The sequence below is a fragment of the Danio rerio genome, chromosome 4, assembly GCF_049306965.1.
Source record: "Danio rerio strain Tuebingen ecotype United States chromosome 4, GRCz12tu, whole genome shotgun sequence".
Lineage (NCBI taxonomy): Eukaryota > Metazoa > Chordata > Actinopteri > Cypriniformes > Danionidae > Danio > Danio rerio.
Window position 1 is genome coordinate 35,870,862 of NC_133179.1, and position 21,958 is coordinate 35,892,819.

Sequence of the window (21,958 nt, forward strand, 5' to 3'; positions counted from 1 at the left end):
ATTTTATAACCCCTAGGGGCTGTTTCATAAAAGTGGTTTAAAAAAGCGGGGATTAAAGTCAAAAACCTGACTTCAGTGAGCCGAACTAAATGTCCACACTTTAATTGGTTCAATAACAGCAAGTTGAAGATCATTTGATGTAACTAATCTGAGTACAGCTGAAATAATCTAGATAACAACTCGTGCACGTTACTGTCATGAAACCCTCAAGGTCGAGCACAGATGCATCATTATGATTATGTTGTATGCTACCTTGGCAACTACGATGAATGAAAGAGCTCTGAAACAAGACACCACAATGTTCACAGCGAGTGAATAGCATTTGATTCAAATATAAGTTCAAATATATAATAATTTAAACAATCAAAAAGTACGGCTTGAAACAAAGCAAGAAAGAGGGCTGACAGGAAACTGCAGATTTTAAAATATAGGTCATTATTTAGGCCTATTAACGTTAAGTTAAATATTTGTCACAATACATTGAAATATTTGCTTGTGCGCAAGAGAGAGAATACACGCTTACTGCAAATTGTAGCTTGCAAGGAAAAGTCTTAATGCATTGGAGGTATACTGTAACATTCAAAATGTACTTAATTTCAGCACAATAAGTTTAAAATAATGGCTACAAAGAGCCGTGCACACACAAGCAGTGGGATTTGTTATTTGCTCTCGAAACTGCAGCAAATTGCTGCTTTCTATTTAAAAACATTTGTTGCCCTTTAAAAACATTTGTTTATTTAAAGTGCTGTCAAAATTAGAGCGTTAACTCATGCAATTAATTTGATATATATATATAAAATGTTTTTAAAAAATGAACGCAGCAGTTGCTGTTATACTTCCTGTTGTAGTCATGCAAAGAAATATGCATAAGACCAAGGAAGCACTTTTAGAAGGAACGTTTCAGTATAAAATAATTAATGAAAAAAAATTAATGCTGCCTTACCAGGCTTTCCAGCATTTCATCTAATTTAGTATGTTTCATTTTTAATCTTTAGACTTTTGCTGTAATAGAAATTGATACCCCATACCTAACGGAAAGAAAAACCTCCGGATTTCGTGACTTCGGTGTTCCTTTAAGGTAATAAAAAAAATAAATAAAAAAAAAAACTGTTTACATGGTAGACTCTTAATAAGAGTATTAATCATATTAAAATGGGAGTATTGGTGTCCATATAAATGTACTCAGTAAAAGTGCCAGATAATGTCGCGAGCTGTCCAAGACATCTGCATTCGTCTGCCTTTAAGATGATTCCATGTGCGCTCCAATGTTTTATTAAGTTTGATGTGTTTTCCCCTTAAACGGAAATTTTGTACAGCGCCTGCTTCACGTTGCTTTGTCAGAATCCTTGTGGAATATAGCCATACTTAAGAACACATGGTTTAAGCAAATTTGATGAATGCGATCGCAATTAAAAAAAAATGCGAAAATGCATTAGTGTAAATGGGGCTATAGTAGTGACCTGATCTCATATGCCATTTTTTTTAGAACCTCCAATTTAGTTGCCTATTGGAGAAATGACCTGGAATAATAAATGGCTACTTGCTCTACAAACAAATGTGTTCATGACTATTCATACAAAGAAAAATAATAAAATGAGAAAATATGACTTTGCAACATCAAGCAGCATTAGGCATGGGCCAGTATAAGAATCTGACGGTATGATAAGCTTGGATATAAATATCACAGTTTCACTGTATTGTGATTACTGCTCTAAAATGTATTCTTTTTAATCTCTGGGTAAAAAAACAAGAACTTTTTCCCTTTGAACACAATATATATTTTTTTAAGAAACTTTGAGGCTCAGTTTCACAAACAGGGCTTAGATTAAGCTGGGATTAATGCTTAGTTAAATTAGGCTATTTAAGCCAAATTTATAAAAATGGCCTTAGTAAAATATATTACTGATGTGCACCTGGAGAAAAAAATACACTGATGTATTTTATCTCACGGAAAGTTATTTTGAGTTGAGACCACTCAAACATGCAATTTAATATTGACTAGCCTTAAACCTTGTTTGTGAAACCGGGGGAGAAAGTATTATGGAGCAGTAAACATATCAGGCTAAATCATTCAAATGAATCATTCGTTTACAAAACACAGATTTCTTTACAATTTAAAATGGAATCTTTGGATATATTTTTTGCTGGAGATACTGTTGTCCTAAAAAACTTATAACAAAATGTAAAAAAAAAAACCTTACATATACTGTTGTACTGTGGTATACCTTGAAAACGGTTATCGTTCCATACCTAAGCAGAATAACCCTGTTTTAAGGATCTAAAAATAAATTCTTTAAAAAAGTCTCAAGCAAAAAGATTCCAATGGCGACGCCTGCTGGTACATGAAGAATTTGGTCAATACTGACGAACTTCACACTCTAATGTTTGCATATTATCAGCATGCTGTAATCCATTTCTAACAGCAAAAGTCATTTTTAGACTAGTTTTTTTGGCCAGTTGTAGTCAGTGTAATGCTAAACGTTATTGTTCCACTATAATTAGTTTGTTTTGTCTCACGTCGTCCCACAGCAACATCTTATAGCTTAGAATACTGTACAATGCTTTATAACAATTATTGTAGTGTCCATTTAATTCAGCATATTTAATATTGGGGGCATCCACATCATTTGACAAACTGTAAACCAGGGTTTCTGCAGGTTTCTTTTTATGACATTTTTAAGACCATTATGAATGAAATTTTAGACCCATAAAGGGATAAAGCTAAAGAATTTTTCCAATGGTCTAGATGGAATTTTTATTTGCCCCATTAAAAAAATAAAAAAATAAATGAAAGAAATTATAAATTATATATATATATATATATATATATATATATATATATATATATATATATATATATATATATATATATAAATAAACAATAATAAATAAATAAATAATTTTTTATATGTATTTTAGATATTTCTAGCTAAAGATTTTAAATATTGTGTTTGATTTTGGATCTTAAGACATTTTATGACGCAGCGGAAACCATGTTTATACACAATAGCCCTGGTAATTAGTTATTGTAATAATGATGTAATTCTAACTCAGATATTATCTGTGAGAACTAGTAACAACTACTAGAAACAAGTTTAAACTCATAAACAAGTTGATGAAAATAGGGGAATTGTGATCAACGTGACGTATGCAAATGGAAAGTACTAAGCCAACACTATCACTGTAATAGCTGATATCTACTAGGAGAATACTGTAGGTCAAATATCGTCAGCTCAGTTTAACTTTTTAAATTTATTTTATAAAGCGCCGGTGCTCAAGGACGCTTCACAAACAGCAGGAGAACAAGAAAAGCAATAACCTTAAGAAGGTACAGAAAATGGGAGACTAATAATACATAAAATAATGACAAAAGACATGAGAACAAGTAACAAGAAAGAAACTCATTTCTGTCTTTCAATGAGTGCTTATGTGCATTTAGAAGAACTAGGCAGCACACTCAGGGCTGCAAGATGGATTAATTTAGTATTCTTATTATTAAAATATATCTGAATGAGGATCAAATGACTGAGTTGGTCTTTGAGAATGAAAAAAAACCTGTTTGTTCCTGTGGATCTTCCTGTTTGACTGTGAATGTTTCTTCAATCTTCACATCTTCACTCTCCTCTTTAATAAACGACATCTTTATAACAGTGTGGAGATCAGTCGCTTCAGCAGGAGTTTTTGCTCTGTGTTTTGGACACTTTATCCTGTTTAAAATGAACAAAACAATAAAAATGTCCTGTTAAAAATTTATAAAACAATAAACAGAAATAAAATAACTTCTCTTCAACACTTGCTTCAACAGTTTATTTTAATCAGAGTAATTAACAAAAATAAATCAGGTAAAATGTTTCATTAAAACACGTATTACACACTTTTCTGTTACTTTAGTCAAACAATAGCCCTCGATTACTGATAATAAAATAGTACTATGTTGTATAAAGGGTTAAAATAATATTTCCAACAGCAGGAACATAATTTAGCATCGTATAAAACCCCTAAAACTGTAGAACTTTAACTTTAAATCGGGTTATATCTGTAAAACTTTTAAAGCAAACCTTTCTCCAGTTGAATCACCGCGCTGTAGCGGCGCCGCCTGATGACGTCACGTCACGCCAAAATAAAAGTCTTTTGTTTAGCTTTTTTGCCACTCTAGGCAGGGCAAACTTTATTTATAGAGCACAATTTTACACAACCGTGGTAGATCCAAAGTACTTTACAATAAAATAAACTACACAATAAAACTAAAAAACTAGTATTAAAAATACAAAAAAATGTATGTTTAACAGTAATACTAAAATACAAATAAAAAATAACATGCATTTGTCACTCAAAGGAAAGAGAGTAAAAATAAGTCTTTAAGTTAGATTTAAAAGCATCCAATGATGTAGCAATCCCGATGTTCAGAGGGAGACTGTTCCAGAGCCATAGAGGTAAAGTTGGTTTTATAATCGCACATTCTGACTTTCCCCTATTATTTTTTTTATAAAAGTATTATTTGCAAACTCTAAATAGTAAAATCATATTAGCAGCAAATGACTATCAAAGTACATTGTTCACAATCAAATAAACAGTGTCAATGTTGTTTTCAAGCCACACTTGCATGCTCATTCCAATCTAATAGTCAAAGTAACATGGTAAACAAAACAGAGACTTCTAAATGAACGAATGTGTGAATATAAAACTTTACCTCTATCACAGAAAGCTCTATCACCTTTTGATTTGCAGCGAGACCGAGGGACAGACAAAACAGACATGCATGGGACATGGAACATGGGATTTTAACAGTCTACAAGCTAAATAAAGTCTAATAAGTTCACTTCACTGACATAGGCTAGGGCAAAATTGTGCGCAGCTTTTAATTAACAAAAAGAAATTGAGTAAAACGTTTCATTAAAACACTTATTACACACTTTTCTGTTACTTTATTTAAACAATAACCCTTGGTTACTGAGAATAAAATAGTACTACGTTGTATAAAGAGTAAAAATAATATTTCCAAAAGCAGGAACATAATTTAGCAAAAGTTTTTTTTCTTTACATTTTTTCCACTTACTGTTGCAGTCATGAATTATTGATACATTTCTCCCATGTTTTTATAGAAGTAAATTTGGTTTTATATTCGCACATTCGGACTTTCCCCTTAATAACATAATTTCATAAAAAGTGTTATTTGCAAACTCTAAATAGCAAAATCATATTAGAAGAACAGGCGTAAATCTGCTGCATTAGTTACTTAGTTATTAAGTATTAGGTATAATTAAGTATTAGCTACTTAAGCTAAAGCCGTTTCCCATGTGTTGTTTCATTTGTGAAGACTTGTCATAATGTTAACTTTACATTAAGGACCACAATAAGCATTTTGTCTAGCGGTGTATTTGCTTAATGAGCACTGTGCTACGTCCAAACTAACCCCACTGTATTTTTGTATAATCAATTTCTATTCTGTTGTTAAGTGACTCAATTAATTTAAAATTAAAATGTGAAAAAATTTAAACATTTTTTAATTCTTTGTGATTATTTTTGTGATTATTTTAATAATAGTTTTGCATTCTTTATGTAAAGCACTTTGAATTACCATTGTGTATAAAATGTGCTACAGAATAAAGAAACTTGCCTGGCAGTTTCATGTATTGGATAAAATGACAGAGAAAATAGACATAAGATCATGTTTCAGTGCAACTAAACCCCAAGTACAAAAAGTTCACAAATTAAGCAATTTGGCTTTAAGAATGAGTTGTTAAATTCTAATGTCACATTATCAATCACAGCAGGGTCGACCCGTGGCATAGGCAGTATAGGCAATTGCTACGGGCGCAGTACGGCCAGGGGGGCGCCAGAAATGGGAGAAGAAAAAAAAGTAACTTCCACTATGCCTAAAACAAGTTGGTATGAATTCAGAAAAGAATAAGCCCACATTAATATAACTGCATAGTGCATAGCCTACTAAGTAGTAGTAGTATAATAATAATAAAACCTACTCGCCTAAGACGCCCCCTCTGAATAATTAGACTGTACCTGCTACGGTGTTCATTTTTTTTTTTTTTGATGGGTCAACATGCTCAATATGTCAAAACGTCCCAAACCCTCTCAAACAGTCTAGTGCGCAGGGGAGGCAAAAAAAAAAAAAAACACAAGAAGAGGAGGAATAACGCAACAAAGACAGAGGTAATGTTACAACAAAGATGATTATTTTACTGTATCCGTGATCGATGACGCCATTAATTAGCTAGACACATACTTGTCAACTCTCCGGTTTTCCCAGCTATCATCAAGTTTAAGTATTTCCCCGTAGTTGCCCTGTATGTTTAAACTTTCTATGAATAGTGAAAGTACTGTCAAAACAGAGCCGATCTCAAATGTGATATACATTGCAAGAGCTGTGCAAGAGAATTGTGCTTTCGCTTTATTTTGGCTTGAAAGAATGTTAATAAAAATGTCTGCATTCACTTTTTTCCCGTTAAAGCTGTGCGTCGATCGACGCAACCCCTGAATCAGTGTATGCATGCAGTCTGACTACTGGACGTGCTCTGTATGATATACTGTTCCCAGATCCGCTTCTGTACACGCAATTTAAAGATGAGCGAAAGTTTAGCATACTTTGGGGATTTATGTGTGTTTAAACAGACACATACATTTAATAATATGTAAACATGTTTGTACTGCTTGTATTATTTTTAAAAACACAACATTTTTTTTTCTTAAATGAGCACAAACAGTTACTAAACTAATCGAATGCTTTCATTAGCCTATTGATCTGTGCATTCTTATGCCGAGTTCAGACTGCATGATTTTCAAAGTGATTGTGTCACAGATGTTTTCACACTGCATGACTATCTGGGCTAGCGTTTCGTTGCTGCTTTGTTTACACTGCAAGATTGATCGGCGACTGGGACATTCACATTGCATGACTTTACTATAGGAAGAATCGCTGACAACTTCGTCCAAACTACGTCTCAGCCAAAAACACGTAGTATATCTTTTGTTATTAACTACATAATGAGAAAGAAGCTTTTAATGGGGTAGAGCATGTACGTGTTTGCTCACCTGGGTTTAAAGGGAATTAGCCATTTCTCCTTAACGTTGATAATAAACTAATTTCTTTCTGTATGAAATGTCAAACAGACAAGGTTGCTCCTGAGTCCTGTCAAACCTCCACTAGTTTTTCCTCCATTTCGTGGGTCCAAATAAACCGAAAAAGAGCGCTTTTAACTTCTCCCCCAGCCTCCCGCTGGCCTGCAGCAGGTACACACACGCACACACAAGTGAAAGCTGCTCTCTCATTGGCTGTAGGCGAACGCTGATGTTATTTTCAGTCAAAACTCAATTCAAACGGCATGATTTGAATCGCCGACAGCTCCAGATATTCAGCATGCCAAATATCTCACAGGCATCGGCGACTCATCGGCGATTCTCTCAGATCGCGTCTTTGATAGTTCATACTGTGTGATTGTCACTCACGTGCACGAGCGGCGATTTGCCTGTGATTTCAGGCATTTGTCGGCGATTTCTCAAAACCTGTCGGCGAGCCAAAATCAGGGCTAAAATCACGCAGTCTGAACTAGGCATTACAGTGACACCTCTGTTATCAAAAAACAAAATAAGAGATTGCTGCTCTTCACTAAATAACTGTAGTAATGCTAATCAATATTTAAATACAGTAAAAAGTGAATGGGATTTTATAACTTTATTTATTTTCTGTATAGGCCATTGGTTTTATTAGGCAAAATATTTTGTGTTATTGTTAATATTTTCTAATGTTTGCTATGTCTTCTTTTTAAAGCTAATTGTTGTCCCATATTTTTACATCACAGTGTTGAGCGGTATGGCATAACATGGTTTGCTAATCAATAAATAGCAACCTCTTTGGTTGCTATTTTAAGACTGGCTGTCTTTTTTTAGTCTCTTTGTGCAAAAACGTCTTGCCCTGTTTTCAGCATTGGTACTGTGGCTTAGTTGGTCAAAGCGCCTGTCTAGTAAACAGGAGATCCTGGGTTCAAATCCCAGCAGTGCCTAATGTACAGTTTCCAGAGTTGCTTCTTCTCAAGATTTACAAGTGTTTACGCAGCAAGCTGTTTAGCAGTGTGGTACTTAACAAAACTCAAATCCTTAAGAACGCTGCTTGTTCAAGAGGGCTTTGGACAATGTCTTTATAAAGCATGGTGTGGTAATGCATAACCAATTAGACTTTAATATTTCAAGTCCAGACATTCACACATGCAGCGCTACCGCTGTAAGTTGTTTTTTTCTTTTTTTGATTAAACAATTAGCTCCCGTCTGACGCTGTGGCTTAGTTGGTCAAAGTGTTTCTCTAGTAAACAGAAGATTCTGGGTTTGAACCCTAGCAGTGCCTAGTCTGTAGTGAGATTGGCTTTTATAGGCCAGAGAGTACCAAAAAGTGCTTTCTGTGGAACAGTGCTGGAGCACGCAAGCTCTCCGGTGCAATCAATAGCGTCGGACTTCTAGGCTATGAGCTGAGTCATGCAAAGGTTGTGGGTTCGAGTCCCACCAGAGTCGCAAGTTTTGCCCCTTTTCTTCACTTGACTTAGGTGTGAAGAGTTTCCATCATTTTACGCATCTGTACATCCAGTTTTGCTTCTTTCCTTCATTGCTCAGTGCAGGCTTAGATACTAGGAGTACTCTACAATGAAGCTGATGACTTACAGTTTTTTCTTAGTTGTTTACACACAATTACTTGTACTACAGACACAATTTCTACAACATGTGTAACTGATGCACCAACCCCCTGAACCAATTCTGCTAAACTACAAGCACAATTCCTGCTTTACACTCAAATTGCAGGTTTACAACACACTTTTTTCAAAACACTACACACAATTTTTTGCATATTACACAATTTTCATGCAAAAAATCTTTTGTTTTCACAAGGAACACACTGACAGTCTGTTTCTTAACAAAACTCAAATCCTTTAGAACGCTGCTCGTTGAAGAGGGCTTTGGACAATGGCTTTATATCGCATGGTGGGGTAATGTGTAACCAATTGGACTTTAATATTTCAAGTCCAGACATTCACACGTGCAGCGCTACTGTTGTAAGACAGGGGCAAAACAAATTGTCCTTGTCTGTCGTTGAGCCTTAGTTGGTCAAAGTGCCTGTCTAGTAAACCGGAGATCCTGGGTTTGAATCCCAGCAGTGACTTGATTGCAGTGAGCTGTTCTTTTATGGGTCAGAGAGTACTCAGGCTTTGTGGTGCAATGGATAGTGCAGTGGACTTCTAGGCTGTGAGCTGAGTCATTCAAAGGTTGTGGGTTCGAGTCGCAAGTATTATCCATTTTCTTCACTGACTTAGGAGTGGTGCGTTTCCATCATTATAGGCATCTGTTCATCCAGTTTTGCTTTTTTTCTTTCATTGCGCAGTGCAGGCTCAGATACTAGGGGTACTCTACAATGAAGCTGATGACTTAATTGAGCTGTTTTAAATAAGGGAGATTGGAAAGCGGTGCAGGGCAGAGTGGGCTTAAAAAAAGGCTCGAAGGCAACCTGTGGTTTTGGGGAAAAGTGACTGCCACCTATTGTTGAGATCAAGCCTTTTGGGTTTGTCGTACAAAACCCTCTTTATGCATGTGCAAAGTAACTGAGTAGAAAGCACAGTAAATTTTGCTCCCCCCCACTGTCTTAGATGAAACTTCGTTTTGTTTTTTTCTTTTAGTGTTAAGACTAAGTTGGCCAGAGCACCTGTCTTGGGAACAGCAGGTGCTAGGTTCAAATCCAAACTGCACCTTTCCCTCAGATTATGGGAGAGTGGCTTTACTGATCTGAAAATCTTTCAATGGCCGATAGCATATGTTTGTCCAGATTTCCATTTTCTTTCCATCTTGTCAGCATTTTCTGCATCCTGACATGCTGGTTTTTGTGTTTTATTGTTTTTTCTTCATCAATTTTTGTTATCGGGCAAATGTCTCTTACAGTTAAACAACCTCTTTTGGTTGCCATTTTAAGACTTGCTGTCTTTTTTTAGTTTCTTTGTGCAAAATCATCTTTCCCTTTTCAGCGTTAGCGCTGTCGCTTAGTTGGTCAAAGTGCCTGTTTAGTAAACAAGACATCCTGGGTTCATGTAGTGCCAAATGTACAGGTGCCAGAATTGCTTCTTCTTAAGATTTACAAGTGTTTACGCAGCGAGCTGTTTAGCAGTCTGTTTCTTAAAAAAACTCAAAACCTTACAGGTTTTTCCAATTGTTTACACACAATTAATTGTACTTCAGACACAATGACTACAACTTGTAACATGCACCAACCCCCTGAACCAACTCTGCTAAATTACAAGCACAATTCCTGCTTTACACCCAAATTGCAGGATTAAAACACATTTTTTTCAAAACACAACACACAATTCTCTGCATTTTGCACAATTTTCATGGAGAAAATATTTTGTTTTCACAAGGAACACAGTCATTCACAATTGTAAAGTCAGTTGTCCTACTTTGCATACTGATTCATCATATAGGTAAACACCTGTCACACAGAATTGCAATTTAGAAATCAGAGCTCATCTGGTTCATAACTGGTTCTCTGCCTACCCATGTTTTTTAGTTGTTTATCTCCCTCCATATTCTCCATTCCTCAAACCTATTGAGGTCTTTTTTTCCTGCCTGGAGATGTTAAGTGTATGACCGAAATCCACACACACGTATACCCCTTCTCCAAGCTATAGCTGATGATGCTTTTCGTGGCTGGATTCGCCATGCAAAGTGACATTTCCCCCGCTGCCTGGCCAGACCAGACCAAAACAGAAAAGAGGATGTAGACCATGTTATCTGCAACTTTGTGTTGGTTGTAATGTACACTGTGTATACTGTATTTATGGGGAAAATACAGTAAAATATATTTGGTATTTGTTTGTTTTGTATAAAAACAATATTCTGAAATATTTTACAAAGCACTTCTGTAGGCCTACTGTCTGTAGTACAGTCTATTCCAATTGTTTACACACAATTACTTGTACTTCAGACACAATAACTACAACATATAACTGATGCAACAAACCCCATGAACCAACTCTGCTAAACTACAAGCACAATTCCTGCTTTACATTCAAATTGCAGGTTTAAAACACCTTTTTTTAAAACACTACAGACAATTCTCTGCATTTTGCACAGTTTTCATGCAGAAAATCTATTGTTTTCACAAGGAACACACTGTCATTCACAATTCTAAAGTCAGTTGTCCTACTTTGCATACTAACTCATCACATGAGTAAACACCTGTCACACAGAATTGCAATTTAGAAATCAGAGCTCATCTGGTTCATAACTGGTTCTCGGCCAACTCATTTTTTTTTAGTTGTTCATCTCCCCTTCCATATTCTCCATTCGGAGAATGTGGATAGTATGGTGTTTTTGAAGAAGATCTTTCACTAGTCTACACTGCAGTTATTTATTTAATTTTAGTTTACTTAGTTAAGATGGCTGCACTAAAGAGAATAGTTTTTTATTCTGACTAGTCTATATTGGAGGTATTTATTTAATTCTAGTTGTTTACTCGGGTATCCTGACTGTACTAAAAATGCGATGACAAAGTTAATAAAGAAAAAGTTAAGATGTTCTTGTTATTAAGTGAATTGTCCCTTAGCATTGCTGTTAGCATGACATCAACCCTAACCCCACAGCAAACAGAAACCGAACCGTACCGAACTGAATCGTGGCTCCAAAACCGTGAACCAAACCGAACCGTGCCTTTTGTGTATCGTTACACCCCTAGAACTGAGGGTAACCATTTATGGTATAATATGGTATGATCCAGGCTCTTGTAAAAACAGAGCCTGGAAGAGGGGATTGAAAGAAATATCCATGTAGTCACTCTCCAAATATTCTGTTTTGTAACTGTTCATCTTCCCTTCCATATTCTCCATTCCTCAAACCTATTGAGGATTTTTTTTCTCCCTGGAGATGTAAAGTGTATGACCGAAATCCACACACACGTATACCCCTTCTCCAAGCTATAGCAGTTGATGCTTTTCGAGACTGGATTTGCCATGCAAGGTAACAAGTCAGAAATCCTCATTTAACAATTGAGTCAGAATATACCTTAAAAAGCTGAAGCATTGAAGCAGAGCTTTTGCTTCATTTGGACTCTGGACTTCTGCAAGGGTTCATCCAGGATTTGAACCCGGGAGCTCTCGCACCTTAAGCGAGAATCATATCCCTAGACCAACAAGCCACTGCAAGATCGCACCGTACATGGCAAAACTATCTGCTGACAAACCAGCATTCTCAGAAAAAGGCCTCTGTGTAAGCCACAACGCCTTTACAAAACAGCGGACAACTGTAAGGGCTCAACCAAAATTTGAACCTGGGATTTCTCACGGCATGATTGAGAATCATACTTCTAGACCAGCAAGCCACTATGCAAGGAATGATTTATGTGGTGACACTATCTGGGGTCCGTTCTTTGTACCTCGCTTAAATGATCTAAGATGATTTGGCAGATCCTGGATCTTTTCATCTCGATAACTGATCTCTCGCTAATTTGGTTCTTCAAACAAGTTCGCGAATCAGATTAGAATGTCTGGATGAACTGATCTGAGATCGCTGCATGTGTTGTGAAGGACAGATCTATCGATCCTCGAAATCATGAACAGCAATGCCATGATTGGCTGACGGCACATCAGCGTATTGACATCATCTGATTAATATTCAATAGTCCATGTGAGCAAAATTACATCAAACTAGCAGTAAACAGTTGGTTAAATTTGAAACGCAATAACCTTCCACATTTGTTTTGAGCTGCAGGCTTTACACTTTCATGTGTCAAGACAAGAGTATTCATCATGTATTTTAATGCATATCAGTGTATTTAGTTCTACATTTAGAGAAGATTTTCTTTATTATAGTAGCCGGTTTTTTAATCAGTGTAAAGAAAAACTGGTTGTTTACAAAAGCATTTTAATATTGATAAGGCATCTGCAACTTTTGTGAAGCATCAAATCACTGGCATATTAACTGTCAAAACATGTTTATGACTGCATAAATGTATTATTGCTTTTAAAAAAGTCACATATTGTGGATTTCTATAATACACAATTTGTACTAAAGTAATTTAAAAAGTTCATGTCAATACATTTTCTCTTTGCACCACCAGGTGGCAGTATTTATTGTATTAGTAACTATAAACTATATATATATATATATATATATATATATATATATATATATATATATATATATATATATATATATAGTTAAAAATATTTACCATTTTCCCAAGTTAATGTAACTACTACTGTAAGAAAATATTAGAATTCGGTACTTACTTTCTGTATTATCTTTGCTTGAACTGAGCCGATCTAATCCTATTTATATGAATTTAACCTGCTTCCGATCAGGTTTGACCTAGCAGAACTGTTGCTATGACAACAACTCTCAGATCAACTTTGAAGAACGAAACGATCCTGGATCGTGTTAAATCGTCAATATCTAAATACAGCTAACTGAGTAATCCACATACGAAGAACGGACCCCTGCTGACAAACTGGAATTCTTCGAAAGACGTTTTTATGAAAGACATAATGCCCTGTAAAACGCAGGACACCTGCAAGGGCTTGTCTGGGATTTAAAACCCCGGACCTCTCGCACACGAAACGAGAATCATACCCGGGGGTGTCCAAACTCAGTCCTGGAGGGCCAGTGTCCTGCATAGTTTAGCTCCAACTTCCTTTAACACACTTCAACTCCATGAAGCTTTCTAGTATATTTAGAAGAGCTTGATTAGCTGGTTTAGGTGTGTTTAATTGGTGTTGAAACTAAAATATGCCGGACACCGGCCCTCGAGGACCGAGTTTGGACACCCCTGCCCTAGACCAACGAGCCACTAAAGTGTTCACATTTTACATGGCGTCAGAAGTATCAGATAGTCAGAAATTTTTCTCTAACAAATCAAGGGCACCCTAAGCGAGAATCATACCCCTAGACCAACGAGCCACTGCAAAACAGCAACTTTACATGGCGACACTATCTGCCGACAAACTGGCATTCTCAGAAAAAGGCATCTGTGTAAGCCACAACGCCCTTACAAAACAGCAGACAACTGTAGGGGCTCAACCGAAATTTGAACCTGGGATTTGTCATGGCATGAACGAGAATCATACTCCAAGACCAGCAAGCCACTTTGCAAGAATTTTTTTATGTGTCGACACTATCTGCTGACAAACTGGAAATCTTTGAAACACCTTTTTATAAAAGCCATAATTTTGAACCCAGGACCTCTCGCACCAAAAGCCTGAATCATACCCCTAGAAAAACAAGGCACTAAAATCTGAAGTTTTTACATGGCATCAGAAGCAGCAGATAGTCAGAAATCAAGTGCAGAGAATTTGTAAGATGGAGGAAGAGAGTCTGAAACAATGGTGGATAGTCTATTGGGTGAGAGAGAGCGTAGGTTTCTGCGAAAGGCAACTTGTTTTGGAGTAATTGGTGGCTCAGGAGTCCTGTGGATGTGATCCGATGTGTGTAGTGGAGTTACTAGTGTTTGATCAGTGAAGCAATGTCGAGTGTAAATAAGATCAGTAGCAGAAGTAGGTGCTCTTTTGAGGTCAAAAGAGGCAAGCAGAGTCTGGAAGTCAGTAGCTTGAGGTTTTTCAATGTGGATGTTGAAGTCACCTAGCACCAACAAGGGAGTGTCATAAACAGAAAAAGATGAGAGAAGAACATCCAGTTCATCTAAGAAGTGACCTAATGTACCTGGTTGGCGGTAGATGACAACCACATTTATGTAGAAGGAGTGGATAATGGTGGCTGCATGGAATTCAAAGGAGCTGATCTTTGCCAGTGACTATCTCTGAGTAAATTTCCATTCTTTGGAAATCAATAGTCCAGTTCCACCCCCTCTCCCTGTCTGACGAGGAGTGTGGGAGAAAGAGAAATTAGCAGAAAGAGTAGCATGTGTAGCAGTGTCCTCCGGTCTCAACCAGGTCTCAGTTAGAGCCATGAGATTATAGTCAGAATGTGTAGCTATGGAGGTAATAAAATCTGCCTTGTGAACAGCAGATTGACAATTTCAGAGGCCCACGGAGAGAGTTGTGAAATAGCAGATGCATGTATTGAACGAAGGTTGTGATAATTATGCCTGCAGCTTACCTTCCGTGCTTTGCGAGTGTTAGTAACAACAGGAATTAGTTAACACATAATAAAAGTGCAATGAAAACAATAATAAGTGCAAAGATTAAGTAAAATAAATAAATAAAGTACTCAGGTGCTTTGTCAGTGTCTTTGCTCGGTGGAGTCGCACAGGTAGAGTCAATGGTCTTTACACTCGTCGGTCTTCACACGCAGTGAGACTAGCTGCTTATATACACCCCTGAGCGCTTGCTGATAGAATTCAGCTTGACATGCCTCAAGAGTTCCAACAATACAACAACAGAAACTGAGGCGAGGGGTGCAAAACCGACCGTGATCCACACACACAAGCTCTTACAGTAACCAAGGAAACAGTGAGTAATATTTCTAGCACTACACACAAACAACTGAAAACAAGTCTAAATGTACTTACACGCTGCTGGTCTCGTTGCTAAAGTGCTTCTCCTTATATGGTTGAACAAGCCATCCTACTTCCCTTACTTACTTACATTGTCTATCCATCCATCTATTTATTCATTTTGTTTAGTAAATGTGTTATTTTTGAGGCTGACCTAATAAAAATATAATAATTTTACTGCCAGAATTTTAGGTGCAGGCTAGGACTGTCTCTGCCATTGGCAGATAACGTTGTTTTTTTTGGCTTCATAGGACATGGACTTTCAGCATGCAGTGGGACGGTTTGCTGCTGAGTGTGACATGGCAGGGAAATAAACAGCACCTCTGAGTCAGAAACCATGGTGCTTGACTGGTAAAAAGGTGGCCATCTCCAGTTTGGAGAGTCTTTACCCCAAATGGAGTACATTTATCTGCGTTTTTTTTTTCATGAAAAATGGAATGTGAGATTAAAAGATGGATCAGTGGAGGAGTAGCAGTAATGCATTTGATGTGATTGTCTGTTGTGGTGAAGTAGCTGAGATGAAAGGCAATGTTCTAAATTTACCACTCAATCTAGGTTCCTACTCACATCTATGGTCATGACTGAAAGGACAAGATCTCGGTACCAACCGGACACATTTTGCAAAGTGTTATGACCCGCTTGTTTGAGTTGCACCATAAAAGTGAGATGAGACAACAAAATAGCCTGAATGCAAATGATTTATTATAAAATGTAACTCAGAACAATCAATCAAAGCAACCAACAAATGTCTAGGCATAATAATGAAGATAAAGAACTTAGGATATAATCACAACAACACTTTAACTACATAATATAAGTAATGCAAAACAAAACCATAAAGTTAAAGAGTCAATGAGATGGCAGGTCTTGACATGTGGACTCCTGAGTAGCCACAGCGTCCAGGGGTAGCTAGCACAACAACTTTCATATACCCATTGATGAGTAATGCAGGCATCCAATCAGGATTTATCACATATTCCAATCTGGAGTCTTGGGATTATCACAGTGTATTAATATTGTAAAACTAAATACTTGTCGCTCTGCCTAAATCATCAAATATTCATCAAGTTTGTATTCTACTCAAAACAGTAAATGTAGTAAACTAGAAAAAAAATTGAATCTAAAAGTAAAGAAACTTTACTAATAAATAGATGATTTGTTTCTCATTCAGGGAGTCAGACAAAGAACATCATCGAAAACAACACTAGCTACATGAATACACTGAAGAGTAGAGTACAGATGTATCCACACCTGTACAATCACTTGCAAAGAGATTTTAAGCAGCAGAGATGCTGTTTGCCAGATGTTTATGAAACTGTTCTTCTCTCAGTTGCCATCATTGTGTTTACAGTAAACGCAAGGAGCGCAACACATTTCTACAAAATTTTCACAGAGGCACAACAAACACACAGACGCAGGGGAGAAAGACAGTGACTGTTTACATGGACATCAGTAACTGACTGTTTAATGACAGTGGAATGTTTGATATCGCACATTGTATAAGAGAAAAAAAAACTGCATTTCTCGGTAACTGAGATGCACTCAGTAAGTCAGAAAGCCATGTGCGTGTGTAGACTATCCTGTCAAAAAACGCGTTTACATGTTTACACTCAGAGAGCAGCATTTACAGCAGATCCTTCAGTCCATAATATTGTAGTGATATTAAAGTACTGACTTTAAACAATTCCTCTTCTCCCACTTGTTTTGGCAACCCAACTAGTCGTCTCTCTGTCGTCTGAACACTGTTTCAGGTAAAACAGTCTTTAAAGCTATCATACATATTAATGAAGTTGCCCCAAATACACAATAGAGCGCACTGATTGGTTTGAAAAAAGTCTTTCTCATGAATGAATGCAGTACACTCAGAGACAACATGAAATACTCCCAGGTACAGACAGACAGTCTACATGCTGGAATACACGCAAGGAAGTGTATGGGTAGAAAAGTCCAGTATGACTGCGGCTTAAGTGCATGTGAATGGTTTCTTTCCAGTGTGGATCCTCATGTGTTGATTAAGGTATGATGAGCGGCTGAAACTCTTCCCACACTGAGTGCATGTGAATGGTTTCTCTCCAGTGTGGATCCTCATGTGGTAATTAAAGTGTGATGAGCTGCTGAAACTCTTCCAACACTGAGTGCATGTGAATGATTTCTCTCCAGAGTGGATCCTCATGTGTAGATTACGGGACCACGATAAGCTGAAACTCTTCCCACACTGAGTGCATGTGAATGGTTTCTCTCCAGTGTGGATCCTCATGTGGTAATTAAAGTGTGATGAGCTGCTGAAACTCTTCCAACACTGAGTGCATGTGAATGGTTTCTCTCCAGAGTGGATCCTCATGTGTAGATTACGGGACCACGATAAGCTGAAACTCTTCCCACACTGAGTGCATGTGAATGGTTTCTCTCCATTGTGGATCCTCATGTGAATCTTAAGAATGTCTTTTCTTCCAAAACTCTTTCCACACTGAGTGCAGGTGAAACGATTCTTGTCATCAGTCTGTAAAAAAGTTTTTTCCTCAATTTTGACATGATGTTCCTCCTGTTTACTCCCCTCGTTCTCTTCAATTATTTCTAAAATAGTAAAAAAAATAAAACATTAGTTTTCATTAAGTCTTAAAGGGCACCTAGGTTACCCCTTTTTTCAGATTTAATATAAGTCTTTTGCGTCTCTAGAATTTGTATATAAAGTTTCAAATCAAAATACCCATCAGATTTTTCATTATACCTTTTACAAGATGCTGTTTTATACTGATTTCCAGCAGGGGGTGGTTTTGTCGTACTGTGCCTTTAAGCCAAGTTCTGCCCGCCAACTGTTTCTACATGCCTCCTCCCTCAGCTGCGTCAGACAACAGACAGACTTAAAGGAAGAAGGTCTCACATAGCGTTTGTGAGATACTACAGTAAGAACTAACCTTTACTAATCAGTATTGTGAAGTTGCCTTGATGAGTCACACACAATATCGTTACAAAGTTAACGCGCGCGCACACACACACACACACACACACAGATACACACGCAGGCAGGCAGGCAGACAGACAGAGCGCACTTAGCTTAGTTAAGGCTAACCTCAAGTACTGTGTGGATATCTGTTATGCTAATGTACAAAGTAAACCTGATTTAACTTCCACAAACCGGGATTGAAGCGTCTTCTTTTATAATTGTTCTGACACGCGGCTGTGCTGATGAAGTAAAGCTGAAGTAAAACGCTGTAATTAATTACACACATACTCTGTTTTAAAACACTTTAAACATGTTAAACTTACTCTTAATCACATTTGATGATGATTGCTGATCCTAGCGAACAGAACAGACCTTTTATTCCCGGTTGCTTGGCGTATGTCTGCCTGGTCTTGTTGACATAAACACGTGACTACCGGAACATGTTAATGCGCGCAGCTGTCAATCAATTCGGTGGGCGGGGGGATCGCACACCTACGTAATGGTGCGATCGATTTGAAAACAGCTCCAATTGGCCGACCCTTTTTTTGCAGTTAAATTGAAAAAAAAAGGACTGGGTGTGTTCATATCACCCCAGTATGACGGTCTATACACTATACCAACACACAGATCTGTCCAAACAGCTTAAAAAGTAGATTTTTTACCATAGGTGCTCTTTAAGTCATCCTTATTTATCTAGTGCTTTTACAATGTAAATTGTGTCAAAGCCACTTAACATAGAAGTTAAAGTAAATTTAAACTGTGTCAGTCCAGTTTTCAGAGTTTCTTACATAATTGATCATGAAAGTCATTTTGGTCATATTGATCAGACACAGATTTGAAAGCTGTAAATGGCCTCTTTTTATTCCTATATATTCACAATTACAACAAAATGTTTTTCTAAAATGTGTAAAGCAGACAGGGAATAATTGTATATTCTGTGCCTGACTGGTACACGGCAAAAACTGAAATCTAAGAAAGTAAAAAAATCTTATTTCAAGAAAATGTGTCTTGTTTTTTTGCTATTAAAGATGAATTGTCTTATAAAATACACTGTGGAGTAGACTATAAGTCTTAATTTAAGAAAACCGATCTTCTTCTGGCTAGGCAAGTAAATGTTAACTAATTTTAAGCAAGATTTTACTAGAAACAAGTAAGAGCTATAAAGCCCAAATTTGTGCACATTCAATAAGATAGTTGTGCTATTTTTAAGACTAATACACCACTAAAATTTCTAATTTTAAGAATATTAAGAAAATATTATTTTAGATTAGATTTAATTTTTCATACAATTTTGTGTGGGTGAGACTGTCTGTTTTTGAAAATTGAATAAAGAAAAATTGCTGTGAACAAACACTTGGCTTAAAAGGATTTTAATTCTTATTTCGTACTGAAAAAAAATGCAAAAGTTGTATTAACAACAAACTCATTCAACATTTGTTTTCACAGAATTTATGTAAATGCACAATCACTTATAACAGATTTCTTCCTGTCAAAATGGACAGCACTTTACAAGTATTAAAAAGTTAACCTATAAGGAATATTCTGCGTTCATTACAGGTTACCCATAATTAACAGCATTTGTTGCATAATGGTGATTATCTCAAAACATTAACTTTCACTTTTTCCGGAACAATAATATTATACGCCACACCAAACAGTGAAACACGAAATTAGAATGCGCGCGTTGAAATAAAAGAAAATAATTATGATCATTGATCCTGCCACCTTAAAGCTCTCTTAATAAATTAAGTTAAATAACGATTTTATTAAATAATTATAAAATGGTTTTATTATTACAATAATATAAATATATATATTATTTTCTGTCTAGCAGTTTATAGGCTACCTGCTCTTTCTGGGAAACTTCTACACAGCAAAGTCATTGGTGTTAAATTTCAAGTGTTGTGGTAATTCAGAGTAAAGTGTTAAAATTCTAGAGTTAGATAAAGGTAAATTAACCCTCTCGGCGTTAGAAGCTGATTTGCCTCCTTGTCACACAGAGTAACATGTATCTACCTTTGTAGAAAAAACCCTGTTTTTGAGTAACTAATCAGTGTCTCATCATATACCCTCATTCACCTGGCCCTTAAATTAGTCAATTAGTTTAGTCCACTAGACAGAGTGAATGACCACAAATAAGTGAATTCAGACACCTGCTGTTAACAAGCACAATCACTGAAGGAATAAGAAATAGAAGGAAGAAATAAAACTAGACACAGCCTCACACCAAACCAACTGAATTAAAACAGAGGATTAAACAACTCCATTAAATAATAGCATAAGCAGTTTCACTGATACAGTTTGACTTCATTTCTGTTAGAATTTTTTTTTATTAAAAATATTTAATTTGACCTCACCATCATAGAGATCAGAGGCTGCTTATTTGAGCTCTTGAAGCTTTACTCTTATATTCTAATGTTTCTCTGACTGTTATAGCAATGATTCTAAAATGCATCAGTTATAACAAGAAAGGTCAAGAGAAACAATACTGTTGATGCTTAATTGTGATTGATATAATTTCAGGTATTTACTAAGTTAATTCATAAAAAATGCAAATATATTTGTATTAAAGCTGTAAGGGACAATACTACTGGAAGTCTGCTGCTGTTCATAGAAAATTCAACAATTAGGATGCAATTAATAATTAGAGTGTCATGCACTAAACATTCACGCTCCAGCTTACTCATTATGACACACAGGCATCAAAAATCAACATATGAACCTCAACAGTGGTTGCTAAAAAAAAAAAGCTGCATAGTTCATGCCGCAATGCATGCTGGGTGCCAGCATAGTACAAAGCTCCCAGCATGCATTGCAGCATGAATAAATTATGCAGCTTTATGTTCTTACAATCTCTTTCTTTTCCTTTATTTTGTGTTGTTTTTGGGAGGTGATATTTCAGTAGAGTGTTTTTTTTACTTGATTTTTATTTTTTGTTTGTCACCATTATTGAGATTCAAAGACTAATTATTGATGTCTGTGTGTTTTTAAGTTCTGCCATAGTTCAAACATTCTCATTGTAAATATTGGTTTCATTTTATTGAAGCTTCAGTGGTTTCATTTATTTAAATTACTTATTTCTCACACATAACTAACATAGTACTGAATTAGAAAACAAGCAGGAAAGGAAGGCTATGTTATCATAAATAATCTCTTCAGACTGACACTTTAATTTTCTTTCAGCTTTCCATGCTATATATATATATATATATATATATATATATATATATATATATATATATATATATATATATATATATATAAATAGTGTAATTAACACTAACTATAGCAGTCAAAATAAAAGACATTTATAGCAAGAAGTTGAAGAGGCTGACTAAAGCAGACTCTGTCCTCCATCATGGTGACTTCAAATGAACAACAGAAATTTTATTAAGAGCTTTTGTTCACATGACAGAAATCAAGTAAAAGGTCAGTAATAGGTGAAGCTCCATGATAACTTGTTTAATGTGATGAGTTTTTTTTAAAGATGTTGAAAAATAACATTTTTTATTGTGTAATTTGTT

At 36.2% G+C, this 21,958-nt stretch overlaps 2 protein-coding genes and 1 non-coding gene across 10 annotated transcripts in view; 1 reads left to right on the forward strand and 2 right to left on the reverse strand.

Moving 5' to 3' along the window:
• The window catches only part of zgc:173607, a 791,925-nt gene that overhangs the window by 190,718 nt on the left and 579,249 nt on the right, over positions 1–21,958 (reverse strand). The window lies entirely within an intron of this gene.
• Positions 1–21,958, reverse strand: part of si:dkey-30f3.2 — a 38,297-nt gene that overhangs the window by 3,118 nt on the left and 13,221 nt on the right. For 3 of the 8 annotated variants that reach the window (XM_068220465.2, XM_073947883.1, XM_073947882.1), the window contains one exon: positions 16,173–18,064. The exons of 2 other annotated variants lie outside the window; for them this stretch is intronic. In XM_068220465.2, coding sequence (XP_068076566.1) covers positions 17,454–18,064 — 611 coding nt within the window. In that variant the 3' untranslated portion in view covers positions 16,173–17,453. Of the gene's footprint in view, positions 1–3,555; positions 3,708–4,058; positions 4,113–16,172; positions 18,065–21,958 lie in introns of those variants that run through there. 3 more of the 8 variants (XM_017355747.4, XM_073947881.1, XM_073947880.1) reach the window with 2 other exon arrangements.
• trnat-agu (transfer RNA threonine (anticodon AGU)) lies at positions 7,942–8,015 on the forward strand. The gene has a single exon. It is a non-coding gene; the product is annotated as a tRNA-Thr (tRNA).